Source organism: Typopeltis vanoorti, chromosome 13 (genome assembly GCF_054136105.1).
Source record: "Typopeltis vanoorti isolate ZY-2024b chromosome 13, IOZ_Tvanoo_1.0, whole genome shotgun sequence".
Lineage (NCBI taxonomy): Eukaryota > Metazoa > Arthropoda > Arachnida > Uropygi > Thelyphonidae > Typopeltis > Typopeltis vanoorti.
The window spans coordinates 44,859,693-44,887,591 of NC_143561.1; the positions used below are offsets into that span (position 1 = coordinate 44,859,693).

The 27,899-nt window shown below is 34.3% G+C and overlaps 1 protein-coding gene across 2 annotated transcripts in view; it reads right to left on the reverse strand.

The window, feature by feature from the left end:
* Tango4 (transport and golgi organization 4) overlaps positions 1-27,899 on the reverse strand; it is a 143,112-nt gene that overhangs the window by 88,782 nt on the left and 26,431 nt on the right. For both annotated transcript variants that reach the window (XM_090402466.1, XM_090402467.1), the window contains one exon: positions 3,258-3,403. In XM_090402466.1, coding sequence (XP_090258592.1) covers positions 3,258-3,403 — 146 coding nt within the window. The remainder of the gene's footprint in view (positions 1-3,257; positions 3,404-27,899) is intronic.

Sequence of the window (27,899 nt, forward strand, 5' to 3'; positions counted from 1 at the left end):
CTCACATACTAGCAGCAAGTCATCTTTTAGCCTTATTTAAATGTTTTTTTTTACATTTCCTGCTATTTACACTTTTTTCCATCAGTCCCCTGAAAAGTGTAAAAAAGGGGTTTTACTGTAATATATAATTCTTTCTTTGAGATGCATCATATTTTATGGTCACTGGACAATGACTTAGTTCACTTCATAAGAAATAATCAGGAGCTTATGTTACTCATGCAAATAAACCATATGATAGTTTTAAGGTTCGTGTATCTTTGAGACAAGAACTTTTTTTTTTTTTTTTGAAGATGAGTAGTATAAAAAAAAACGCATTTAATTACTTATAGGTATTATTTCTGGGAAAATTCCCAATTAATGACTGCTTATACAGGATGTCTCTTAAGTCATGAAGGGGAGTTTAAACATTTAATAATTTTTTTATTTATTACAGAACCTGGAGATTTTTTTTTTTTAAATTAGTTATGAGCTATTCCCATTTTAAAACCTTTGTGACTTCATGGGTCACCCTATATTTCACTAATAATTTTAACTGGCATTATAGAAATAGGCATGCATAGAAAATACAGATTAAGTTACAGTCACCTCTCAATTATCTGATCATACCAGTAAAAATCAATTTTATAGTCACTGAATTGAGAGTGTTGTTTCAGAAATCAGATGATTTAAGAAATGATTAACTGAAAGTTTGGTTATTTGAAGACAGCAACCTCACAGATATTGGAGAGTTCACCATCACTATGACAGTGTGATGAAAGCTGTTAACAAACAATGAATAATTTTTTGTTTAGTTGCAAATGATATAGGAACATCTGACACATTCTTATAACAGAAGCACAAATTTCAAACAAATGTATTAATCATGTGTGTGAAAGTTTATTTTTCACTTGGTTAGACTTAAGGGAAGGGCAACTACCCAGACTAGTTTCAGACCTTTCCAGTACCCAGACCTCAATAAAGGTCGAAACTAGTCTGGGTAGTGGCCCTTCCCTTGATGCATAATATTATACATATCCACAAGGAGATGTGTTTTGCATTATGGGAGATACTGAGATAGGAGTGATGTTAGCTTGCTCCACCTTTGCATTGAGTTGCCAAGTGGTGTACCACCTTACCCCAGTCCTGAAGATACTTTCAGGCACAAACTTTGTTTGCTCACACTTGGATAAAGGATTAAACTAAATTTATTATAGTCTAACCAAGTGAAAAATAAACTTTCAACATCTTTCTCTAAATCTAGAGTAATTTAATAAAAAGGTGGCACACCGTTTGGCAACTCCTATAGGTAGAGATGACCTTGCTAATGCTTCTGCCCGGTATCTCTACTTATGCTTGGCTCCCACTGAAGAGACCTCAATAAACGTCGAAACAAGTCTGGGTAGTGGCCCTTCTCTTAATGCATAATGTTATCTACATATCCACAATGAGATGTGTTTTGCATTATGGGAGATACTGAGATAGGAGTGATGTTAGCTTGCTCCACCTTTGCAACGAGTTGCCCGGTGTTGTACCACCTTACCCCAGTCCTGAAGATACTTTCAGGTGAAAGCTTTGTTTGCTCACACTTGGATAAAGGATTAAACTAAATTTATTACATGTGTGTGAAGTATATATAGAAAGAGCAATATTATGAATGCATTATGAAACTTTGAGAGGAATTTTTTTAATTCAGAGGAATTACAAAATAATTGTGAATGACAGCTTCCATATGAATTTATTCAATTGACTTCCAACCATACCAGCTTTGTTGATTCTGTTGTCTATTTCCATATTTAATTTACCATCTTCACTAAAAATCGTGCCTAAGTAGCTGAAATGTTTTACTTGTTCCACAGGTTCCCCGTTCACAACACAGTTGACATTTTCAACAATTCTACCTATTTTCATTGTCTTTGTCTTTTTATTGCTGACCTTCATACCATATCTATTACAACAGTTATTCAATTTAGTCAGAGAATCTTGCAGACTTGTAGCGGATTTATTTAGAAGTATAACATCGTCCGCATAAAGCAAAGAGCTGACATTAACATCTGCAATTCTGATATCATGTTTAATACCACTTTCCTTCATAATGTGATCCATACAGATAATGAATAACAGAGGGGATAATGTACATCCTTGTCTCACACCAGATTTAACATTAAACCATTTTCCTGTACTTCCTTCAATTCTAACTACCGACTTACAACTCAAATATTGACTAAGTATTGCTTAGTCTATATTATTGAATATAACATTTTGTATTTATTGTTCAGAAAGATCTCACCAGTTTTTGTCTTTCTTGTTTCAGTCACCCCTATTATGTCGATCTGGTACTTATCTAATTCCTCAGCTAGCTCCATTTCTTTGCCATTCAGGATTTTTATGGTGATAGTACCGATCTTTAACTCTGGTGATGTTGAGTTGGGGGTGCTTTCAGATTTGTTTCAGTAGCTGACGTTTTGCTGTTCACCCTGGTTCCCTGGCGAAAACAACGGGGCCTTGTTTAACCAGGCAATGCCCCAGCCAGCATGAAATTTTGTCATGTTGTACCATCATTTTGTAGTTTGGTTTAAGCCAATAAGAATACAATTTGGTCGGCTAAATCCCAAATTGCCAGCCCATCCTCGTTCGTTCAGTATCCAGGTAGATACCCAACAGGGTGCACCACGAGAAGGTGAGGATTGGACATTAGGTCAGAAGCCCTGGTCGGTTCTCCACATTCCTTTGAAGGCTATGTGGAGGTCTTCTCTCAGTTATACAGCTTTAACCCTTAAGCACCCCTATGCAAAAATTTGTATAGGCTGGAACTACTACTAATATGAAATCAAGAATTTATTATTTTTTTTTTTTTTATGCAAAATTTCTTAATTTCATATTAGTAGTAGTTCCAGCCTATACAAATTCAAGACAATAATGTCTATCTCTGTTAGATAAATTCTGAAATACCTGAATTTTATTTTAATACAAATGGATTATGATTGATGTCCTTGAAATATGCAAGAGCTGACTTGCTCTCCATTTTTATTCAACACTTCAACATGTGTACAAGCTAAGTAACCAACCCAGTGAACTTATATTTTAGTTAGTATCCCTTAAGTTCATTGAACTTAAGAGCATTAACTAAAAACAGATTAAATAAAAAGTGTTCCATAAAATAAAATGAAAAAATAACTATTGGTTCTTTTGTGACCATATTCAGCAACAAGCAAAAGAATATTAGGAATACAATTTGTAAACAAAAAATTTATAATTGCTCGAGGTATAATAATCATTACCTGCGAAGTGGTAGAACCAGGTGTTTTTACTGATGGTGGTGGATACAAATCATCACCAGGTGGTGGAGCTTCATCATCATAAGTTGGATGAATTCCATAATCACTTATTGCTCTTGCATCTTGTGATTTATCTGAAAAGTTGTCATCTAAACAAAAAAGTGCATATATTAGTATAATTTGTTGCAAAGTAAGAAATATACAAGTGTGATCAAAAAGTACAATGAATATAGTTGCAGACTTCAATATATCAGAAGGAGAAAGCAAAGCTGAGAGGAATCATACATCTCATATTTTTCTATCAGTCATGTGATGAGTTTCAAGTTGATCAGTCAATTCTCTTAGTTTTAAGTACAGTTTTTGTGCACCTATGTTTTGAATCAATGTGACAAAAATGGAATGCAGTGATCAAAATTGCACAATTGTGTCACTTCAGATCTAAACATTTTTCCAAAATGTCATAAGAGGAGATGAATCTTGGATGTACAGATCATGAGACCAAAATTCATAGTTTGCAATGAAAAAACCCAACTCTAACTCATCTCAGCCAAAGAAGGTAACACCAATCCAAATCCAATGTCAAAGTCCTGTTGGTTATCTTTTCCAAGGTGAAGTCCACACCTAGAGGCAATACAGGCAACTCTGAATATTATAAAGGAGTAGTGGAACATTGTGTAATAATGTGTATTAAAAATACTGAAGAAGTGGGAAAATGGTTTCATGTTGCATTACAATAATGCAACATGAAATTTCTTCATGTTGCATCAGATATATTTGCTTGACTTTAATCCCCTGGCTAAAGGATCTTTCTAAATTTCAAAGAAATTTGGAAAGCATTTTGCTTCAATACAAGAAATTGAAGCAGCCATGTATCTAAAAGACCTAAAGACAACTTCCAGAATTGTTTCAAAAGTAGCTGGGACATTGGAAAAGTGTATGGAAAGTGAAGGAGATTAATTTATATTTGTACTGAAGTTAATAAACTTTCTTTAATTCTAACATTTCACTGTACTTTTTGATCACACATTGTCGTAGGTTTAAATAGTTTGATAACGGAAATTCAACTGAACTTTATACTTGAGAATTCAATTCTCTGCATCTACCACATACAAAATAAAAATATCTAAAACTAATTAAAACTAACTAAACTAATTTAAATGAAAATATAAATCGGGAAGAAATATTTTTTGCAAAAACTTATTCTTTCATCATTTAACATTAATAATGACACCTCCTCTGTAGCTTTTTTTTTTGCAATAAGATATCAGTATGTATACAAGAAATGAAATATAGCTTCCTCAACAACAATATAGATTCAATTATGAAATTAGGTTTTCCCCCCATATTTAGTGAGACTCCTACTGATGAAAAGGTTGGAAATACATGGTATCTATTGCTGGTATGAACAAAGTAAAGGCAGATAATCCAGAAACCCTGTTCAAGAATTCATAGAACTTTTTTCAAACTCTTTTAGAATTCCAATAAACAGGTACAGGTAATGCAAATCATTACCACTTAAATACATTCACAGATATCCGTGGCATGGCGGGATTTGAATCCATAACACATAGGTTGATGCAGAGCCACTATCCTGTCAGCCAATCAGGCAAGTTAATCCACAAGAAACTTCATAAAATATTATCCTCAACTGAGGTGAGACCATAAAATTACTCTAAAAATTTTGTTTCAAACCTTTTATCTTGTTACACTATGTCAATGATATATCAGTTATTTTGTCCCATAGGCAAGAAACTGGATTCCTTCTTCACTCAACTTAACAGCCAACACTCCAAAATTCACTTCACATTAGAAAAAGAATCAAATCTGTCTGTCTTTCATTGACACGTTAGTCACTCGTCTCTCTCAGATGGCCACTATATTTTTCCATTTATAGAAAGCCAACACATACTGGAAGATATCTACATAAACAGTTACATCATCATCACCATCCAGCAAAAAACCATATGGAATCCTCAAAGCACAAACTCACAAAGCCAAGGACTATTTGTTCTAGTGATGCAGCCCTTGCCACAGAATTTAATTATTTTTGCCACACTTTTATGGCCAGTGGCTATAACTCCTACAAAAATAGATCAAATATTACAATGTTCCATTACTTCCCCTCCCCAAAACACACACACAAACAAGAGCAAAACATCCTTATTTCTATACCAAATATCCAAAATTCATATGAAAAGATAGCCAAGTATGAGGTTCATCCTAATAAAATATAACCTTCACAACACATTCATAACAATCAAATTAGCAACTCTGATCTGCTCTTCTAAGGACACGCTCCATTCTCTCGAATATTCAGGAGTGCACAAATGGCCTACTATGGAGACCGGAAGAATGGTTAACATCTACCTTGGAGAACACAGGAAATGCATTTGCTACCATTATTATGGTAAGTCTGGACTGGTGAACCATGTTTTGGAAAATTCTTCACATCAGATGAAAAAAAAAAGTGCTATAGAGAAGTCATTACAGGTTAGAGAAACTATTTTTATGACTACAAAGCATTCTTCTAACCTTAACAAGCGACAGCATTAATCTGCCAAAAATTTGGAGACAGTCATCTTAAGAACAACATAAACACAACAGTGTAATAAATTATTTTATTCAAATTTAGAGAGTGCCAAATTCACTTATTATCATGTGTAGACTGTAACAAGTAGTGTGCTCTGAGGATGCTGGTTGGAACCCCACCAAAATATAAGTTAGTCAAATAAACATCTTTTTATAATTTAGTTTCTTGTGTTGTAATACCATTAAATTAGTTACAGACTCTGAAAATCTCTGTCTCTTACTTACTTATCTCTCTTTAGGACATCAGCTAATCATATCTACAAGCATCTTACAAAATAAAACCATTGTTTGCTTTCTCCATTAAACAAATTTTTTCTACTGAAACTACTAACAAATTTTCATGTTTCCAACCCATGTTTTCCGTATGCAACTATGAGAAAACCATTATCGATATCCATATTTTGACAACTAATTGTCATTAAAGGTAATAATGAAACAAAAAATTAACTAAAATTAAAATAAAAACATTAGCAGTAGCAAGCGAGCTTATTTTGATTTAGGTTCATATATAGTTTTTTTTTTTTTTTTTACTTAAAGGGAAGATAACTATTGTCAAAATGGCACTTCATCAATAATGATTGGATCTGTTTTATTAGTTTCATTTTTAGTTCTTTTTCATTAACATTAAACTAATACCGATGTTATGCTTTACAGCAAGCAAACAGGCGGTTCATTTTTAAAAATTAAATGCTTACATCATTTTGTTCAATTACTTTTTCTGCAGTCTTTTTTTTTTAGAAATACAGGTAACCCTCGTATAAAGCGGTACTTATACAACGCGATTTCGATATAACGCAGTCTACAAATTGTAGTAACCCTTGTTCAACGCAGTTTCGATATAACATGGTCTGTAAATTGTAGTAACCCTTTATCTTTTCATATATTTTTCACTGTGCAATTTAACAATCAAATTTTATCTTCGTTAAATTTGTGTCTGCTCGTATTGTGCATGTAGTTATAAGTAGCAAATTTATATTAGGGGAAATATCCTTCAGCACGCATGTATGTCAATTGTTTACAGTAAATAAAGACAACAGAAATTAAAAATTTTCTTTGTTTTCTGCCAGGAAAGCACATTAAAAATCATAAGTAAGTGTGCTAATCTCAAGCTGACACTTTATTTTCTGATGAGTTACTTACAATATGTAATGCTTTTTTTTTTATGTAAAAAAATTAATTTTATAGTAATGGCCACTTAGAGGGCTTTTGCAATATGGTTGAAAACAAAATTAGTAAATTAATTGATGGGGAAATAGATTTAAATGAGGAGGAACTGGCAGAATTAATAGATGACGTCGATATGAGGAAAAGTTCTGAAGAAGAAGATTCTGATTGTGATGAATCCTTTAAAGAATTCAGTTTAAAGAAATTAGCAGAAGGATTGGACTTAGCAAGAACGTTAGGAAGTTATTTTACGGATAATAATCCCTCAATGGAGCACGCTGGAAAATTCACGAGACAATTGGAGTTTTATTTAGCTCCATATTATGAACTTAATAAATATTTTCAGCATAGTGGTAAGCAAGGTCTTATTACTAACTTCTTGATAACTGAACCAGCTGAAGTAGGCAATGAGAATTATCAAATGATGTTTAAGAGATTTCAAGTGATGACGACGTCTGGCCAATCGTAAATAAAGAACACCTATGAAATGTTAGTTTTGAAGACAGTGATGACGATTAAAGTATGCACTTTATTTTATTTTGCCATTATACATTTGTGCATTATGTGTGATGAAGTTTGCATACAATTTTTAATTTTATAGGTTTATACTATGTATTTGTTTCATAGTTTATATGTTTTCTTAACTCACATGAATTACCTGAATTAAATAAAAATATATTTTTGTTGGGTATCTCATTGTTGTTTATCTAATTTAAAAAAAAAAAAAACCTACGCTTTCCATGTGATCTAAGTCTCACATAACGCGATTTAGATAACGCGGCATTTCTATGGAACCTAACATCCGTGTTATACGAAGGTTACCTGTATTCTGTATTTCAGTTCTAGTTACTGGTTTTATTCTATTGCACTAATATGTTAAGAGGGTGGTCTGAAAAGTTCTCAGCATCGACCATAGATGTCAACACTATCTATCGGCAAGAGATTTTTATTTCTAAGTTGGTACATCTGTCATTAGCATCCATGTGAAATTGCAAGTCATTCTATCAAGTAGTTTGTTTTATACACCTGTCTGAAGCAAAAGTGTTGTCTGCATCCATTTGTGCATTATCTGTGATGAAGTTTATGTGCAATTTTTAATTTTATAGATTTATACTATGTATTTGTTTCATAGTTTATATGTTTTCTTAACTTGCATGAATTACCTGAATTAAATAAAAAAATATTTTTGTTGGGTATAAGGAAAAGTGTTGTCTGTATCCCTTAAAAATGGATAAAACTGAGTATCGTGCAGTTATAAAATTCTTTGTAATAGAAGGTTTAACGCCAAAAGCTATTCAAGTAGAAGAAAACAGTGCATCAAGAAGTTACCTAAAATAATACAAGCATTGTGATCTTGTCATTTAATGAATCCAAGTTTTATAAGTAAAATACCAGCTTGTAAATTAGAAAGCAAAGTGGCCATCTCATCAGTCAACCATGCTGGCATTTGTTTTAGACTTGTTTTATTAAACAGCAATATCAAGATACCTGTACAATTTTGGATAATTTCTTGATGCACTGTTTATCTACGTATGGCCTAGAAGAAGAATTTTTAACTTACCAGTTAGTGTGTTAAGTATTTTATGAATTTTAAAATATTTAAAAATCAAGAATCAGAGCTGAAACATTATTTTATGAAATCAGTTCAACATAAGCAAAGGAATTTTTGAAAATACTGATTTTTGTATGATAAATCTTTAAGCAGTTTTCTCATAATTTATTCTTGTCATAACTAAGGTTATTTTCCATTTACTTATTACGCTGAATGGCCTGTTATGTCCAAAGTAACCTGGCTTTCTTTAATCTAATTCGAATGCACCTTCAGTTGAAAAGTCCTTATAACTGTATTTGAGGGGAGGATCGAACTGTTTTATAAGCTTACTATTCTCCAACAGTTTAACAGCGATCATCACGAATACCTATCCATAGGTATTCCTGAACTGCATTCCAGTTTGGTGTTTTCCATCACCATGCTGGCACTGCTTGTTTCATTTAGCAATCTTGCAAAGTAATTACACATTACACCAGACATCTAGAATATCTTTATCTTCTGTTTTCATGCCATCTTTATCATCTCTTATTGCTTTTACACTACTCTTTTGATTTCTTACATTTCTCTCTATATTCTATAAGAGCACAAGGTATCTTACTTACCAGGAACTTTCAATATGCTTTCTCTTTTTCCTTGACTGCATCCTTAACTTCCTGAGTCCACCATGGAGTTCTGATGTTTCTATCCTTACACTCAACCTCACACATGCTTCTCTTTGAATCAATCAATGTTTTCTTATGGGTTTGGTTCTCGTTGTCAAGCTTCTTTTTTTTTAATGCTTCTGTATTTGAGTCCTAAAGTTCACCTCTGAAAGCTGCTCAACTTTGATTCATTTTAAAATTTTCTTACACATTCTTCTTTGAAATTCAATTTTATTACTATTATCATTAAGAGAGAGACCTCCAGGGAGGCCATACTATTTGCACCAGTTGTCATACCTGTTCTTGAATTCATTCACGATACTCGCGCACACAACATCCAATTGCAATCCATTCCAATCGTGCACCATTCTATAAGAGAAAAATCTAGCCCTCATTCCCTTCTTAACAGCATTCACTCTCAACTTTGATAGATGCCCTCTCGTCCTATCCCCACCCTCCGTAAAATGAAAAATTCCATTCGGAAAATTCTGTATGACCCTTTCAGAAGTTTGACTCTCAATAATATCACCCATCTTATGTCTTATCTCCTGTTTGCTAGCTTCTGCAGCCATAAATTCTCAATCTGTCATCATATTAAGTATTCTACAATCCTGATATTTATAACGTTCTTCTTTGCTCTCTCTCTCTCTCTCCACTGCATCAAAATCACCACAGAAACTGTCAAACTACACCTGTGCACAAAAGTCCACGTAAGGTCCTATCAAGGCCTTGTATAGAGGCAAAAAAAACTTCCTTAGCTTTACATGTCAAGGTTTGTTTCAGCACTGCAATTATTCTCCAACTTGTATTTATAATTTTTGCTATATGATCCTTAAACTTCAACTGCAAGTCCCTAGCCTAATCAGTTTCTTTTAGATTAATCTCACCAATATAATACAACATTGGACATCTAATCACACTAAAGTGCATGACCTTACTGATTAACATTGAACAGACAGCCACTTTCACATGCCTACAATTCCAGCTTATTCAAATCATTCTGCAAGTATTGCATATCAGCAGCACTCTTGATTACCCTACCTATTTTTGCATCATCAACAAATAACTGTATGTCGCGTGTCAAATCCTTCCTAATGTCATTAATGTACATATTGAATAACAATGGACCAAGGACTGATCCTTGAGGCACACCACTGGTTAGCTGAATCTTGAAGAATCACACCCCCCAATACATGGCTTTTTGATATCTGTCAGTCATCCTCTTGTACATGCCAACAGTCCAATAAATTTAGTTTAATCCTTCATGCATCATGTAAGTATTTTTGAAACACTCCCCATTCACTGTTGATATCTCTACCATATAAACTTTCAATGCCAATAATCCATAATGCAATCCCACATTCTTTAATTTATCCAACAATCTTGCATGCTGTATTCTGTGAAAAAGCCTTAGCAAAGTCCAAAAGTATCATGGTGTATCGATTCTCCTTGTCTAACTCAGTGGCAAAATTATTATAGAATATGAGCAAGTTGCTAAAACACAGTCTGCCCTTAGTAAACCCATGCTGTTTGTTGCAAAGTAGATTTCCTGTTAATCCATTTCTGAATGCAAGTCCTAAGCAACTTTTCCAAACTCTTCACCACTACTCCTGAGATACTGATCGGTTGATAGTTGGATACATGAGTCTTTGTGCCACTCTTGTGCAATGGGATTACCATGCATTCTTTCCATTCTGGTTGAATCTTCCGTTCTCAGACTCAAATTAAACAGCCTGATCAAAGGAATAGTAGTTCATATGAACACTCTTTTAGCATCCATGCTGATATCCCATCAGTTTCTATTGGTGAATTTTTATTCAGTTTGTGCAACTGCTCTGATACTTCCTCCTCATTTACATGAGTTTCCTCGGAAGAGGGAGTAATGAATTCAATGTTGCATATACCAGGTTGATAGCTTTTAGCAAAATGACTACTCATTAACTGAACAATCACTTCTGCATCAGTCACCTGCAATAGGATTACACTTTCAAATTCATTTTTTCTTTTACTTGCAGCATAATAATAGAATTCTTTGGGGTTGCTCTTTAACTTACAGAGCCAGTTTCTTTTCATACTCAGACTTAGCTTTCTGCACAGCACACTTGTGACTCTTCTGGCCTGCTGCTATAATTATCATAATTGACATCATCCTTATGCACATGGTATTTCTTCTACATCATATTTTTCTTATGAATCTCTCGCATAATTAGATTACACATCCATTTCACTCCCACTCTATTTATTCTTCGAACTCTAGGGGGACACATTTTGATATTGCATCATGTAAGTATTTTTGAAGCATTCCCCATTCATTGTTGATATCTCTACCATCCAATGACTGATACGATGGTGAAGAACTCCAAATACTCCTCATGTGGTCATAATTTTCTGCTTTGTAGTTCAGTATGTAACCTATTCTGAATGGAACATTATAAACTAAGCCACTTCCTGCTAAAAACTAAATAGCTATCACTTCTTGTTTCAAATCCTCTGTATCCTGAACTAGTGGGAAAACATCACTATGAACTATAACATAGTCAATGAGACTTTTATTTCTTGTATTCTTTCTCCATGTGAATTTGTGCACATTTTTATGTTGGAACATGATGTTTGTAATAACTAGTCCACGTCTTGAACAAAAAGCCAGCAGGCACTTATTGACTTATTTCACTGCCTATAAAATTAGTGGCTTTACCAAAGTAATTAAAGAAAAATTCAACATACACCACCAAAATATCATATTTACAATTGATACTAAGAATAACAATAAATGACACTTTTTAGACATTACAATCAAAAACAAAAAGAAGAGCATACTTCTAGTTTGTAAATGAAGTTCCATTTGACTATGAAAAGAAATCTACTCATACGTAGAATGGCTGATATTTCCATGCCGATCCTTGTAATGCCATTTTTTTTTTCCAGGTGTAGTGAAAGACAGAGAGAGAGAAAAGAATCTGAATTCTTATATAATTAATTCATCTGCAATGGTTACACTTAAAAAAAAAAAAAACACAATCAAATATCTCCTTACTACCTTCACTATTGTTACAATTTGAAGATCTTCTCTGGTAAAAGAACTAAATGCTAAAATTACTTACAAACCAGCCCAAAATTCAGAGTCTTTTAAGATTTCCCAAAAGACATTAATGCTTTTCAAAAACATCATGTTTTTAAAATTTGCTATACACAAAATTTTTCAAGCCCTGGTCATTATCATCATAAATTTTCTGATATGTATTTTCAAGGGATATACAGGATATTATGGTGCTACTACATGATCAAGTTTACATTATTACTAATCCTACATCAATATTTTTTTTCCACTGAATTAGTCTATCAAACATGAGCACTCTAATATTATTAGGGCACTTCTGACTGAATTAATCTATCTATATCTTATTCTTAAACATCTGTTTTCATTATGGAAAATTATGGAGACAACTACCGTCTTAGAGCAAAACTTTAGTTTAATATAAACCAAAATGAATACTCCACATTTCGACCTTCATATCAAGGTCATCATCTGGAGCATATACATATATACAGAGAAACAAACTGCGCTACAATCGACATGGTTTGCTAAAGTTACTGACCAAGCGTTACAACAATTATTGGCCTGCCCTCTTGTGAAAAAAAAACTTTATTACATCAAAGCTAGAGTCCTATTATTATCTATTAGGTTACAAAATTAAATTGGACTGGAGAGCAACAAGTTTATATATATATATAAACATGTTGCTCTCCAGTTTATATATATATAAACATAAATAAAAAAAAAACTGTGATTATACATATAAATTTCAACCAATTGGTATGGAATAGTTTCCAATAAAATCTGAAAATTGCTTAAAGTCCTAAAGTATCCTAGATACTAAGTATGCCGAATATGTGCTATCCAAATTCTTGGAATTTTTATGCTACCATTATTGTTGAGATTAGGGTGGTTAATCAGAATTTCATAGGCTTCTTTAAATTTTCTTTCATACCAGGTTTTTGTATGAAAGAAAATTTAAATGTAGAGAGCAGATACTTTTAAAATCAATTTGGTGTAAGGTGTTGAGAGCATGATCTGAGAGGCCTGCTTCATCAAAATTGTGTTCTTTCTTTTGTGTTCTCTCTCTCTCTCTCTCTCTTTTTTTTTTTTTTTTTTTTTTTTTACGTATGGGGATTGTACGTCTTGTTTCACCAATATAAGGTAAGTTACAGGTGCAGTAGATGCAATAAACTCCAGGATATGCCAATGGGAGGAGTTGAATACATTTTTTAATTTTATAAGTGGCATTGAGATTATAATGGTATAGGATTCTATTGATTTTTTCTGATAACCCTTTAATGTATGGAATGGCTATGGTTTTACTGTAATCTATATTCATTTTTGATGAAGTTTTATGAAAAACTTTATTAATAGTATTTTTTGTTATAGCCATTATTTATAAATGTGTTCCTAATAATCTTCAATTCTTGTTTAAGAGCTTGTTGATTAGAGCAAATTGTTATCGCTCTTTTAAGGGTGTTAATGACTCAAAATTTTTGCAATGGGTGGTGATATGAATTAGCATGTATATATTGGCCAGTATGTCGGTTTGCAGTAAACCATGAAGGATAGACTGCCTGAGGGAAGACATGTGACCAGTGTATCCAGAAACATGAGCGAGTTCTGATTTTCAATTTCGATAGTAAATTGTATGCGTATCTAATCCAGACTGTAGGTTTTAGAGTAAAGGAATCAAGAGCACTTTGCTCAAAAGCTTCCATATAAAAGTTAGCAATTTGTGTGTGTGTGTGTGGGGGGGGGGAGAGATAGCAGTGAGCCCATGGCCGTACCTTCTTTTTGTAGGTAAAATTTATTTTGCCACATGAAGTAACCAGAACGTGGTATGTGGACAAAGAAGGCTGTAACGTTGGGCAGAAATTTGTTCTGTAGGAGAAGAATTGTGCCACTGATTGGGACACTTGTGAAAAGGGCAGAACCATCAAAACTGACTAGTAAATCATCTTTGCTGAGTGTTATGTTTTTAATTTTGTTTATAAAGTGTTGTGTGTTCTTTATATAGGAGGGGAAATGACCTACCAACTCCTTGAGTGTTGACGCTAATTTCTTGGCTAGGTGATAATTAGAGCTGTCTATTCCTTCAACTATCGGCTAAAGCAGAACGTTTTGTTTGTGTACTTTAGGAGCACCATATATTCTGGGAGAACAGACGTAATGGGGCATAAGTTTTTTGACAGTGTCTGATGGCCAAGAAGTGACAGACTTAAGTAATGGCCAATAATTGTTGTAACGATTGGTCAGTAACTTCAGCAAACCATGTAGATTGTAGTGCAGCTTGTTTCTTTGTATATATGTGTATGCTCCAGATGATGCCCTTGATATGAAGGTCAAGACATCAAGTGTTCATTTTGGTTTATATTAAACTAAAGTTTTGCTCTAACACGGTAGTTGTCTCCATAATTTTCCATAATGTATTCTGATCACCGTGTAAGTATGAAAGAAAGGAAACATCTGTTTTGCTAACCTTTCCTTTACCATTCCATTTAAATAACCACATCCCCTTTAATTTACTCTGCTTTCACATGTACTTGAATGCAAACTGTTAAGCTCCTTCTAAATATCTTCATTTTTAATATAATTCAGCCGTTGATGCTTTGTTTTTTTTTAATGTGGCTCCTACCCACAAAAGGTTTTAATAAACCTATAGTGCATTTGCAATGTGGGCAGGCTAAGGATTTTTTTATTTATATATTTATATAAATATATAAATAAAAATACGAGGGTTATAAATATTTATAACCCTCGTATAACACGGTTTCAATATAACACAGTCTATGAATTGTAGTAACCCTTGTTCAATGCGGCTTCGATAAAAATACAATGTCTACACATTGTAATAACCCTTTATCTTTTCATATATTTTTCATCGTGAAACTTAAAAATCAAATTTTATCTTCGTTAAATTTGTGTCTGCCCGTATCACACATGTAGTTATAAGTAGCGAATTTATAATAGGGGAAAATACCCTTCAGGACGCATGTATGTAAATTGTTAACCATATAAAGTGTTTATTGTTGAAAAGTGTGTTCGTTTTCTGTCAGGAAACCGCATTAAAAATCATAAGTGTGTTAATCTCAAGCTGAGCACTTTATTTTCTGGTGAGTTACATACATAATTAATATGTAATGCTTTTTTTTATGCAAAAAAATATTTTTTTTTGTGCCATTACTACATTTTTATAGTAATGGCACAAACTGCAACAAAAGGAAAAAACCAACATTGAAAAGAAAATTTATTTCTCTCGAAGAAAAAAAATAAAATATTGGATCCGTTGAAAAATGGAGAAAAACCAGGAGCTGTTGCAAGGACTTTGAATTTAAATGAATCAACAATTCGAACAAACAAAATGAACATAAAATCCAAGAAAGTGTTTATTGCTGGGTCAATGGTAAGTGCAAAGCATGTTGCTTGTGTATGCAATATTCTAATAGGAAAAATAGAGAAATCTCTAATGATTTGGATAGAAGATTGCACTTGAAAGAAAATTCCTTTAGATGGAAATCTTATTAAACAAAAAGCTCTCACAGTTTATAAACATTTATGATGCAGACCAGGTGTTCAATGCGGATGAATCTGGGTTATATTGGAAAAAAAAAAATGCAAAAACGCACCTATATTTCAAAAAATGAAAGTCAGCTCCTGGATTTAAAGTTTGTAAAGATAGAATTACTCTACCGTTTTGTAGTAATGCATCAGGTGATTACATGACAAAACCAATGTTTATTAGCCAATCCTCAAATCCTCATGCTATGAAAGATTAAAATATGCACTTTGTTTTATTTTGCTTAAAACATTTATGCATTATGTGCAATGAAGTTTATGTACAATTTGTAAATTTATAATTTTATACTATGTATTTGTTTCATAATTTATATATTTTCATAACTTGCATGAATTACCTGAATTAAATAAAAATATATTTTTGTTGGATATGTCATTTTTGTTTATATAATTAAAAAAAAAAAGATCTTGGAACATAACCCTACTTTTTCTATGTGATCTGAGTCTCGCATAACATGATTTATATAATGTGGAATTTCTATGGAACCTAACATCAACATTATACGAGGGTTACCTATATATGTGTGTGTATATATATATATTTGTATTATTTATTTTTTACGCAAATTCCAGGAACCCTACTCTAGAGACCAAACATGGAATTTTTCAAGTCATTTCAAATGTCCTATCAGCACTTCCTGCTCAAAACTAAATAGCTATCACTTCTTATTTCAAATCCTCTGTATACTGTTGTGTCCTGAACTAGTGGTGGTGGTGGTGATGTCACACCAGGAAATAAAATTCATCTTCCACCTGAAGACAATCACAAACATCCATGCCCATGATGGGATTTGAACCAATATCCTGTTGGCTGGTGTTAGTGTATCTAGACATGTGTTGCTAGATAAACTAACCCAGCCTTTCTCAATCTTTTTACCATGAAAGAACTCTTGAAGTAATTTTCAGGTCTCAGGAATCTCCTGCATAAAAATTATATCTTATATATATATTATTTATACACTGTTTATGTTTATTATTTTCAATCACGATCTCTCGCAGAATCCCTGGTGACATCTCACAGAACACTAGTTCAGGGACCCTTCAATAACCACTCACTCAACCGAGCCAGTTATGTTCATGTCCCGTTTCTCTCAGTACTCTCATGCCTATGGTCTATAGTCACTGAACAAGTGCTTTATTTCTAATCCAACTTTCAGATCCATAACATAAAACTGATTTGAAGATTTGCTATTCACTCTCTTATTTCATATATTATTCAACTGGCACCCCACCGTGCCAGCTTTGCTTATTCTGTTGTCGATTTTCATATTTAATTTGTCATCAATGCTAAAAACTGTGCTTTTTTTTTTTTTTTTTTTTATGTTGGGCCCATACACAGGAGGTTGATTGGTCAACCTATAGTACATTAGTACCGTGTATGGGTGGTGGGTTGGAAAAGGAGGAGTTTATTTACATTTGATTTGAATGACTTTAAATTGTATTCGTTGGGAAACACAGCAGGTAGGAGACTGTTCCACAGTGCAGCAGTTGCAGGGATGAAGGAAGAGGAAAAGAAATTTGTTCTATTTGTTTCTAAGTATACTGTGAAGGGATGTTGTGCTGCAGCTGCACGTGTTCCAATGAGCTTAGTACTGAGCGGAGGAATTATTGATGTTATTTCAGATGAGCATTTCCCATGGAAATATTTGCAGAATATACATACTGCAGAGACCAAACATCTCTGTGAAAGTGGGGGAGAGAGTTGGTAAGGGATGGATCATTGATAAGTCTAATTGCCTTCCTCTGTATTGAGTCGAGCATTTTGAGAGAGCTTTTAGGGGCCCCCACCCCATATGTGGGAGCAGTATTCAGCGCCTAAATAGGTAAACTATTTTACTGGTTTTATAGGTTTTCCATTGGAAATGCAATTGAAGTTTTATACGTGCCAATCTATTTTCGTGTTTAGTCTTTTTATTGCACATTTTCATGCAAATGTTACAGCTGTTTTTCAATTTAGTTAGAGAATCATGGAGACCTGCACTGGATAGGTTTAGGAGTATAATATCATTTGCATATAGCAAAAAGCTAAGTTTGATATCTCCAATTCTAATATCACGTTTAGTGCAACTTTCTTTCAGAATGTGATCCATATAGACGACGAATAAGAGTGGAGACAGTGTGCACCCCTGTCCTACACATGGTTTTATAACAAACAATCTTTTTGTATTTCCTTCAATTGTATCTGCAATTGAAACTGGCATTGTCTGCTTGGTCTAAAACTACTTTCATCCAATACATCATACAATAATAACTTCTTAGAAAGCTAAGCAAAATATACATGAAACAGAGAAATAAACACACCTAATAAGCACAACAAATTTTGCAAGATTTGCTACTCCATCAATCCAAATGTATTCCCACCATGCCTAAATGAATCACCTCATTAACATTATCAGCAGATTAGGTGTGTTTATTTCTCTGTTTCATGTATATTTTGCTTAGCTTTCTAAGAAGTTATTATTGTATGATGTATTGGATGAAAGTAGTTTTAGACCAAGCAGACAATGCTTGGTCTAAAACTTCCCTATAGTTAGCCCCTCCCTATAGTTATTTACTGATCAATTAAAATAATTGTGATCCTCAATGGATCACAATTGTTTTAATTATGCCATCATAAATTCACTTATGTATATTTAGAATTTATAGGATCACATGCTATTCTTTTCACCCAGTAATCTATGGGGTACACACATATAATATCACAAATGTTAATTATAAGGGTCATAAGTTACATTGTGATTGGACAGTGAATTTAGCACTCCTGTAAAATTGGTTACTTTTATCTGCTTTATTATGTTTTTCCATTAGAAAAATGGTGTTTTACAGAATATTATTATTATTATCACCTGACACCTCCAGGAAGTCCAAAGATACACTGAAAGAGGGAACCTACTCTACAACTCTGTCTCCACCACTCACAATCCACCAAATGCAGCTACCATCATCATCTACACTAACGCCATCTACCACCCATCATCACCACTAGTATTTTCAAATTACTAGGTGGTGATGTTACAAACATCCATGCCCACAGCGGGATTCGAACCAGCAGCCTTTTGGCTGGAGATTAGATACGCTAACCACTCAGCCCAGCTATTATTAGTGTATTAGTTAATGTATATTAGTGTACAATTTAGCATTTTAAGTGTATTTAGTGTTTTATAATATATTTTCATTAAGATATTGCATTATTAAATATAGTTTTAATTGGCACCAAAAACACACAAGAAACATATCTAAGAAGAGCAGTGAAGTCGAGAATAACAAGGTCTACTCTGCTAAAGTGGATACTGAAGATAATGAGGAAGTTTCTGAAAATGAATTAACCTCCAAAATAATGGAGGAGGGAACCTAAGTGAAGTCGCATTTGAATGAACATAGGGAGGAAAAGAAAATTAAGCAGCAGAATAAGAAACAACAAAGCATGGAATCAGGAGTTAGTAAGCAATGCTGATTGTAAATAAAAAAAAAAAGGATATTATTTAGTATAGTGAATAAAACTTGCTGTTGTTATTTCTTCAAGGTCTTCCAAAGCAAAAATTAAAAGCATATCACCTGCAATTGAAAAACACAAAAGATAAGTAAAGGAGATCATAATTGTAGTAGCTAATAGCTTAACTAGTGATAAGTTCAGTATGAAAGGGTTGGTGGAAAAAGAGAGTGAAGAGTGAGAAAGTGAAAATCGTAAGGACCTTGATATGACAAAAATGAATTAAGAAAATGAGGCTATGATGGAAAATGATTCGATGCATAGGCTGTGTTTTTGGATGTGTGGAAAGAGTGAAGGAAGATTGGATTTGTATAAAAGGGATGGCCTACACTTGAATGCATTTGATATGAGGAATCTTGAAAAAGTAATAACTGGTATGAGACCTAACACAGAGAGTCAAGAAAACTAAATTATAATGGGAGGAATGGTGAGAATATGTGCATAAGAGCAACAATATTACGTAACTGTGTTAATTGCAGGAATTGGGCTTTATCATGGAAATGATTACAAGGAGAGAATGATTTTGACTTTTTCTTTGTCTGGTTCTAACCCATCAAAAATATGTAAAGATGCCTGCTTATATAACACACTAGAGAAGAACAGAAATCTGCAATTGTCCAATGGTGTTACAAACATTACAGACAAGAGTATACAAAAGAACATGCAGATATTAGAACTTTATTTTTCACTTGGTTAGACTATAATAAATTTAGTTTAATCCTTTATCCAAGTGTAAGCAAACAAAGTTTGCGCCTGAAAATATCTTCAGGACTGAGGTAAGGTAGTGTAACACCAGGCTACTCCAAGCAAAGGTGGACCAAGCTCTCATCACTCCTTGTCTCAGTATCTCCCATAATGCAAAGCACATCTCATTACGGACATGAATACTGCTATGCATTAAGGGAAGGAGTCACTACCCAGACCCGTTTCAACCTTTATTGAGGTCTCGTCAGTAGGAGGCAGATCCAAACGTGGAGATACTAAGGCAGAAGCAATAGGAGAGGTCATGTTTACTTATAGGAGTTGCCAACATGTGTACCACCTTATTACTGAATTACTCTGGATTTAGAGAAAGGTGTTGGAAGTTTATTTTTCACTCTGTTAGACTATAATAAATTTAGTTTAATCCTTTATCCGAGTGTAAGCAAACAAAGTTTGCACCTGAAAATATCTTCAGATAAAGTAGTGCTTTGCATTATGGGAGATACTGAGACAAGGAATGATGAGAGCTTGGTCCACCTTTGCTCAGAGTTGCCTGGTGTTGCACTACCTTACCTCAGTCCTGAAGATATTTTCAGGTGCAAACTTTGTTTGCTTACACTTGGATAAAGGATTAAACTAAATTTATTATAGTCTAACCAAGTGAAAAATAAACTTCCAACACCTTTCTTTAAATCCAGAGTAATTCAATAATAAGGTGGTATATCTGTTGGCAACTCCTATAGGTAAATATGACCTCTCCTATTGCTTCTGCCTTAGTATCTCCACGTTTGGGTCTGCCTCCCATGGATGTGACCTCAATAAAGGTTGAAACCGCTCTGGGTAGTGGCCCTTCCCTTAATGCATAGCAGTATACATGTCTGCCAGGAGATGTGCTTTGCATTATGGGAGATACTGAGACAAGGAGTAAGGAGAGCTTGGTCCACATTTGCTCGGAGTTGCCTGGTGTTGCACTACCTTACCTCAGTCCTGAAGATATTTTCAGGCACAAACTTTGTTTGCTTATACTTGGATAAAGGATTAAACTAAATTCATTTTGTAACATGCAGATAGCTTATTATGTCTGTGCACGAATGCTAGGAGTATCCGAAACAAAGGGATAGAGTTTGTTGCCTTGGTTAATATGTTGGTACTGTAAATTGTAAGCATTCGTGAGACCTGGCTGTCAGAATTTTAAGAAAGATAAACAGGATAGGAGAGGAGGGAAGTTGTGCTGCTAATGATATCAGATAGTGATAATGCTAATGACTTGAATCCAGTTAGTGTTGAGACCTACGACTGTAACACTAGTAACAATTTTTCAGACCTGGTGGATCGGTGGCCAGTGATGAAGAAATGTATCACCAAATAAAGATGGCCAGCATGAAAAGAGTAATCGTAATGGGGGACTTTAATTATCCAAACATTGATTGGTTAGCAGTAGAATCTCATAAGAATGAAACTGAATTTACTGAGCTGTTGCAAGACAACTTCCTCAAGCAGCATGTGACAGAAGGAACTCAAGGTCAAAGAGTGTTAGATTTACTTATAGTGTCAGAGGATGTTTCAGTTAAAGACATAACTATTCTGCCACCAGATTTAGACAGTAATCTTGCAGTACTCACTTGGGAAGTGATTAAGTTTATGAATGTTCCATTCAGAAGTGGTTACATGCTGAACTACAAAGCAGGAAATTATGACCAACTAAGGAGTGTACTAATTCAGCACAATGTATCAGTTGCTGGATGAGAAGAATATCGACAGTGCACGGGAAGCAATATCAATGATGCAATGTGCCCCAAGAGTTTGAAGAATAAATAGCACAGGAGTCAAATGGATGTGTAATCTTATCAAGCAAGAGATTTGTAAAAAAACAGAGTGATGTGGATGGAATACCACGTGCATAAGGATGACGTGTGTTATGAAAATTATAAGCAGCAGGTTAGAAGAGTCACAACTGTTGTACAGAAAGTGAAGTCTGATTATGAAAAGAAACTGGATCTGAGAGTTAAAGAAAACCCCCAAAGAATTCTATCAATATACTGCAAGTAAAAGAAAGAATAACTCTACTGAATGCAGATGTTGTGAGTGCCCATTTTGCTAAAAGCCATCAACCTGGTGTATGTACCAGTGAGCTCACTGCCACCTCTTCACTGGATGAAGAAACTCAGGTGTATGAGGAGGAAGAGCTGTTGCATGAATAAGAATTCAGCAATAGGGAATGATGGGATATCAACTCAGATGCTAAAAGAGTGTTCAGCCGAACTGAACACTCTTTTAGCATAATTTGAATCTCAGAACAGGAAAGATTCCACAGGAGTGGAAAGAATGTATGGAAATCCCAATGTACAAGGGTGGTGCAAAAAAGGGTGGACTGATCTATCAACTATTGACCAATCAGTATCGCAGGAGTAGTGGTGAAGATTTTGGAAGTTGGTCAGCGCTCACATTCAGAAATGGGTTGACAGAGAATCTCTACTTTGCAATGAGCAGCATGGGTTCACTAAGAGAAGGTCATGTTTTAGCAACAAGACAAGAGAAATGGATACTCCATTATAATTTTGGATTTTGCTAAGGCTTTTAACAGAATACTGCATGGAAGACTGTTGCATAAATTGAAGAATATGGGTTTCGATTATAAAATATTAGCATGGATAAGAAGAAGGATGGCTGACTGACAGATATCAAAGTGTTATACAGTGGATGTGAATCTGCAAGATTTAAAGTAACTAATAGTGTACCACAAAGATTAGTCATTGGTCTACTATTATTCAATCTGTACATTAATGATATCGGGAAGGCTTTGACAGGTAACATACAGCTATTTGCTGATGATTCAAATAGGTAGGGTAATCAGGAATGCTGCTAATGTGCAATACTTGCAGAATGAATATCAGTAAATGTAAATTCATGCAGTATTAAATTGGTGGGATCATGCTAAAAGAAACTTGATCAGTCAAGGGATCTTGGAGTGTTAGTATATAGGAACTGAAGTTCAGGGGACATATAGCAAAGATTGCAAATACAACTCAAAAGAGAAGGATGTCAATTTGTATCTTTACAAGGCCTTGATAAGACCATCCTTGATCATGTACTGGTCTAGTCTCCTAGTTTCCTTTCTGATACAGCAGAAAGAATGCAAAGGAGAATGTTTAAAAATGATATTAGGATTGTGAAATACTTACTATGAAGAGAGACTGAGAATTGTAGACTGCAGACACTAGCAAACAGAGAATGTGGGTGATATGATTGAGACAAACTTCTGAAATGGTCATACAGGATTTCATTTGATGGAATTTTTCCTTTTATGTGGAGGGTGGATAAAGGACAAGAGAGCATCGTTGGAAGCTGAGAATGAATATCACTGAGAAGGGGAGAGTGATATCTAGATTTTTCATTGATAGTGATGTGCAACTGGAATGGATTGTCATTGAATAGAACAAGTATGATGGCTGGTGTGTGAAGCATGTGATCTTCCTTGATGACTTCCTGGAGGATCTCTCTTAATAATAATAATAATTAATTAACCAGTAATGAAATATTTCTAATCACAACTGTCCTTTTTCCTCTACATTTCATATTCTCACAGAGCTTCAGTAGCTCAGTCGGTATAGACAAAGCCTTTTATTCAGAAAAATCAAGATTAAATTCCTGTCCATGATGCAAGAAACATTTATCTGGTCTCTTTTGACTAAAGGTGAATTAGCCAGTCTCATATCGAGGTAGAGGTCTTTTTTCACTTGGAAACTCTGGTTTTTCATCTCTTAGAACAGGCAAACTGGCCCTTGAACACACACATACAGATCTACAGTCATAAAATACATACTTAATCCTGCACTAGGATGGCTCAACAGTCCTCAGGGGTGGTGGAGGAATGGGAGAAATCCCATATGAATAAATAAAAAAATTAAAATATTTACATATTTGTGTTTCAGCAGATGTGCTGTGCATAATTAAAAAACTGTTATGATGCATAGCACATCTGCTGAAACACAAGCACAAAATTTCTGCAGAATACAGCATTTTCTCTCATCCAATCAGATAGATAGAGTGACAGCACAAATGCTACAATCATCCTGATGTGAATATGTTCATCATCAAATTCCTGCCATATACCCTCATGGGGTGTAAAGGATGTGACGTACCACATGAAAAAATTACATCATTACTAAATTCCTATCTACAATTTTCCTCCAAATCAGTCTGTTACTTGTCATTATCAGATCTTATATTTCTATCATCTAAGGCACTTTGTACCGTATCAATCCACCTATATCTTGGTCTTCCTCTGGGTCGTTTTCCTGCCAACCTGGCAGAGAACACTTGTTTTGCTAATCTTTCCTTGCCCATTCTGTTTATGTGACCATACCACCTGAGATTAGCTCTGCTAAAGCATTCCTGGATGATGACAATGTCAAGTTCTTTCCTAATATCCTCGTTTTAAATATGATATTGCCATTCATGCCATCTGTCCACACCTTTAATCTTTCTCAGGACTCTCATATTTGCGGTCTCTAGTCTTTGGTCAAGTGTTTTACTTCTGGCCCAGCTCTCAGATCCATAAGTTAAAACAGGTTTGAACACTGTCTTGAATACAGCTTATTTAGTGTTCTGACTAATTTCTCTCTTATTCCATATGAATTTATTCAATTGACTTCCTACCATACCAGCTTTGTTGATTCGGTTGTCTATTTCTATATTTAATTTATCATCTTCACTAAAAATCGTGCCTAAGTAGCTGAAATGTTTTACTTGTTCCATAGGTTCCCCATGCACAACACAGTTGTCATTTTCAACAATTCTACCTATTTTCATTGTCTTTGTCTTTTTATTGCTGACCTTCATACCATATCTATTACAACAGTTATTCAATTTAGTCAGAGAATCTTGCAGGCTTGTAGCGGATTTATTTAGAAGTATAACATCGTCCGCATAAAGCAAAGAGCTGACATTAACATCTCCAATTTTGATATCATGTTTAATACCACTTTCCTTCATAATGTGATTCATGTAGATAATGAATAACAGAGGGGATAATGTACATCCTTGTCTCACACCAGATTTAACATTAACCCATCTTCCTGTACTTCCTTCAATTCTAACAGCTGACTTACAACTCAAATAAAGACTAAGTATTGCTTGACATAATGCCCCATTGACACCATATAACTGTAGCATATTGAATAGCTTCTCTCATGGCACCTTGTCATATGCCTTTTCCAAATCAACAAAACTCAAATAGAGATCTTTGTTATATTCCCATGATTTCTCCACTATTTGTTGTAAAGTGAAGATCTGTTCCTGACAGCCTCTATTTGGCCGAAATCCAGCTTGTTGTTATTTAGCCAGCTTTTCTTCCACAATTCTTCTCAATCGTTTCTCAAGTATACTTGCATAGATCTTGCCAGGCACAATCTCAGTAGGGAAATACTCCTGTAATTCTCGCATTGTTTTATTTCCCTTTTTATATATGGGTACTATGAGAGCTCTACTCCAATCATCGGGAATTCGTCCCTCTGTCCAGGCTTTCTGAACAATGCACTGCAGCCACTGTAAGACTTTTATACCACCATACTTCAGCATTTCTGGTCGAATATCATCTACTCCTGCTGCCTTTCCACATCTTAAGCCTTTGATGGCTTTTTCTACTTCAAGTATGTATTCCTGACTGTATGCCTGGTCACTGTGTTTTACCATTGTGCTGTCATCTCTGCTTGTTTCATTTAGCAGTTTTTCAAAGTAATTACTCCATACTTGAAGGATATCTTTTTCTTCCATTTTCATGTCACCTTTATCATCTCTAACTCCTTTTACAGCACTCTTTCCTCCATTCCTAAGCTTCTTCAACAACCTCCAAAATATTTTGCCACCTTCTTGATATTTATTTTCTATATTCTTGCCAAAGTCCTCCCATGACTTTTGTTTAGCTAGTTTTAGACACTGTTTAGCATTCTTGCATTTGTCTCTGTATTCTCTAAGAGCACAAGGTGACTTATTTGCCAGGAACTTTTGATATGCTTTCTTCTTTTCCTTTGCTGCCTGTTTAACTTCCTATGTCCACCATGGAGTTCTAATTTTTTTATCCTTGCAGACAGCTTCACCACATGCCTCTCTAGCTGAATCAATCAGGGCTTTCTTCAAGGCTTGCCACTGAATCTCCAAGGTTAGATTCCTGTTCTCAAACTCTTTCATTTTTTCTTCAATAATATTTGTGTATTTTAGTCTACAGTTCACATCTGAGAGCTGCTCAACTTTTATTCGCTTTAAAACTTTCTTACATGTTATTCTTTTCAATATGAAATTCAATTTTATCCTGCTCAAGACTAAATAGTGATCACTTCCAATTTCAAATCCTCTGTATACTCTGGTGTCCTGCACTAGGGAGAAAGCATCACTATCAACAATAACATAGTCAATGAGACTTTTGTTTTTCCTTGCCTCTTCTCTCCATGTGAATTTGTGCACATTTTTATGTTGGAACATGGTGTTAGTAATAACCAGTCCAGTTATTACAAGAAGATTAGCCTTGCATTTTGTGTTGACTACTATGGCTACTCCTTCTTTTCCTTGATTGTCATTGCCTGATTATATAACATTTTGCATTTATTGCTCAGAAAGATCTCACCAGTTTTTGTCTCTTTTGTTTCAGTCACACCTATTATGTCGATCTGGTACTTATCTAATTCCTCGGCAAGCTCCATTTCTTTGCCATTCAGGCTTCTTATGTTGATAGTACCAATCTTTAACTCTGGTGATGTTGAGTTGGGGTGTGTTTTCAGATTTGTTCCAGTAGCTGACTTTTTTGTTGTTTGCCCTTGGTTCGCTGGCAAAAACAACGGGGGGCTTTGTTTAACCGGGGGACGCTCCAGCCGGCATGAAATTTTGTCATGTTGTGAACATGTTAAGAAAAATATTTGCAAAATCTTGGGAATATAGCAATGATCGGTATTTCAGCTTCACAGATCTGAAAAAGGTACATGAGAAGGAACTAAGAGGAAAACTTCAAAAAAGCTTCAGTTTTATGGTGCGACTGGGACTATATCGATCAATGCATAGTTTCTATTTAAGCTGTAAGTCAGCAGTTAGAAGCGCAGGCAGTAGAGGAAGATAGTTTGATGTTAAACCTGGTGTGCGACAAGGGTGCACATTATCTCCACTGTTATTCATTATCTATATGGATCACATTATGAAGGAAAGTGGCACTAAATCTGATATCAAAATTTGTAATGTTAATCTTGGTCCTTTACTTTATGCAGATGATGTTATACTTCTAAATAAATCCAGTACAAGACTGCAAAATTCCCTGATTAAAATGAATGATTGTTGTAAATAAATTGGTATATAATCAGCAATAAAAAAACGAAGACAATTAAAATTCGAAGAAACACTGGAAACATCAACTGTATCCTGAATGGAGAACCTATAGAACAAGTAAAACATTTCTGCTATTTAGGCACAATTTTTAATGAATATGGCAAATTAAATATGGAATACACAACAGAATTAATAATGCTGGCATGATAAGAAATCAACTGAATAATTTTATATGACAGAAGAAAAAAATTATTCAAAACAGTTGTAACTTATGGATCTAGGAAATGGGTTAGGAAAAAAAAAAATTTTTTTTTGATCAAATACTGGAGACCTTAGATAGAAGAGTTCTGAGAAAGATTAGTGGAGTGAACAGATGACATCAAAGGCATCTCATTAAAAATGAGGATATCAGGAAAGAACTTGCCATTGTTAGCATTCAGGAATGTGTTAGAAGAGTTAATCTCAGAGAGAGAGTAATTGAGAGAGTAAAGATTATTGAAACAATTGTTCTTTTCTAAGTTGGTTAGTTGGCAAGAAAAAGACCCAGAAAAAGACCAAGATATAAGTTGATTGATACAAT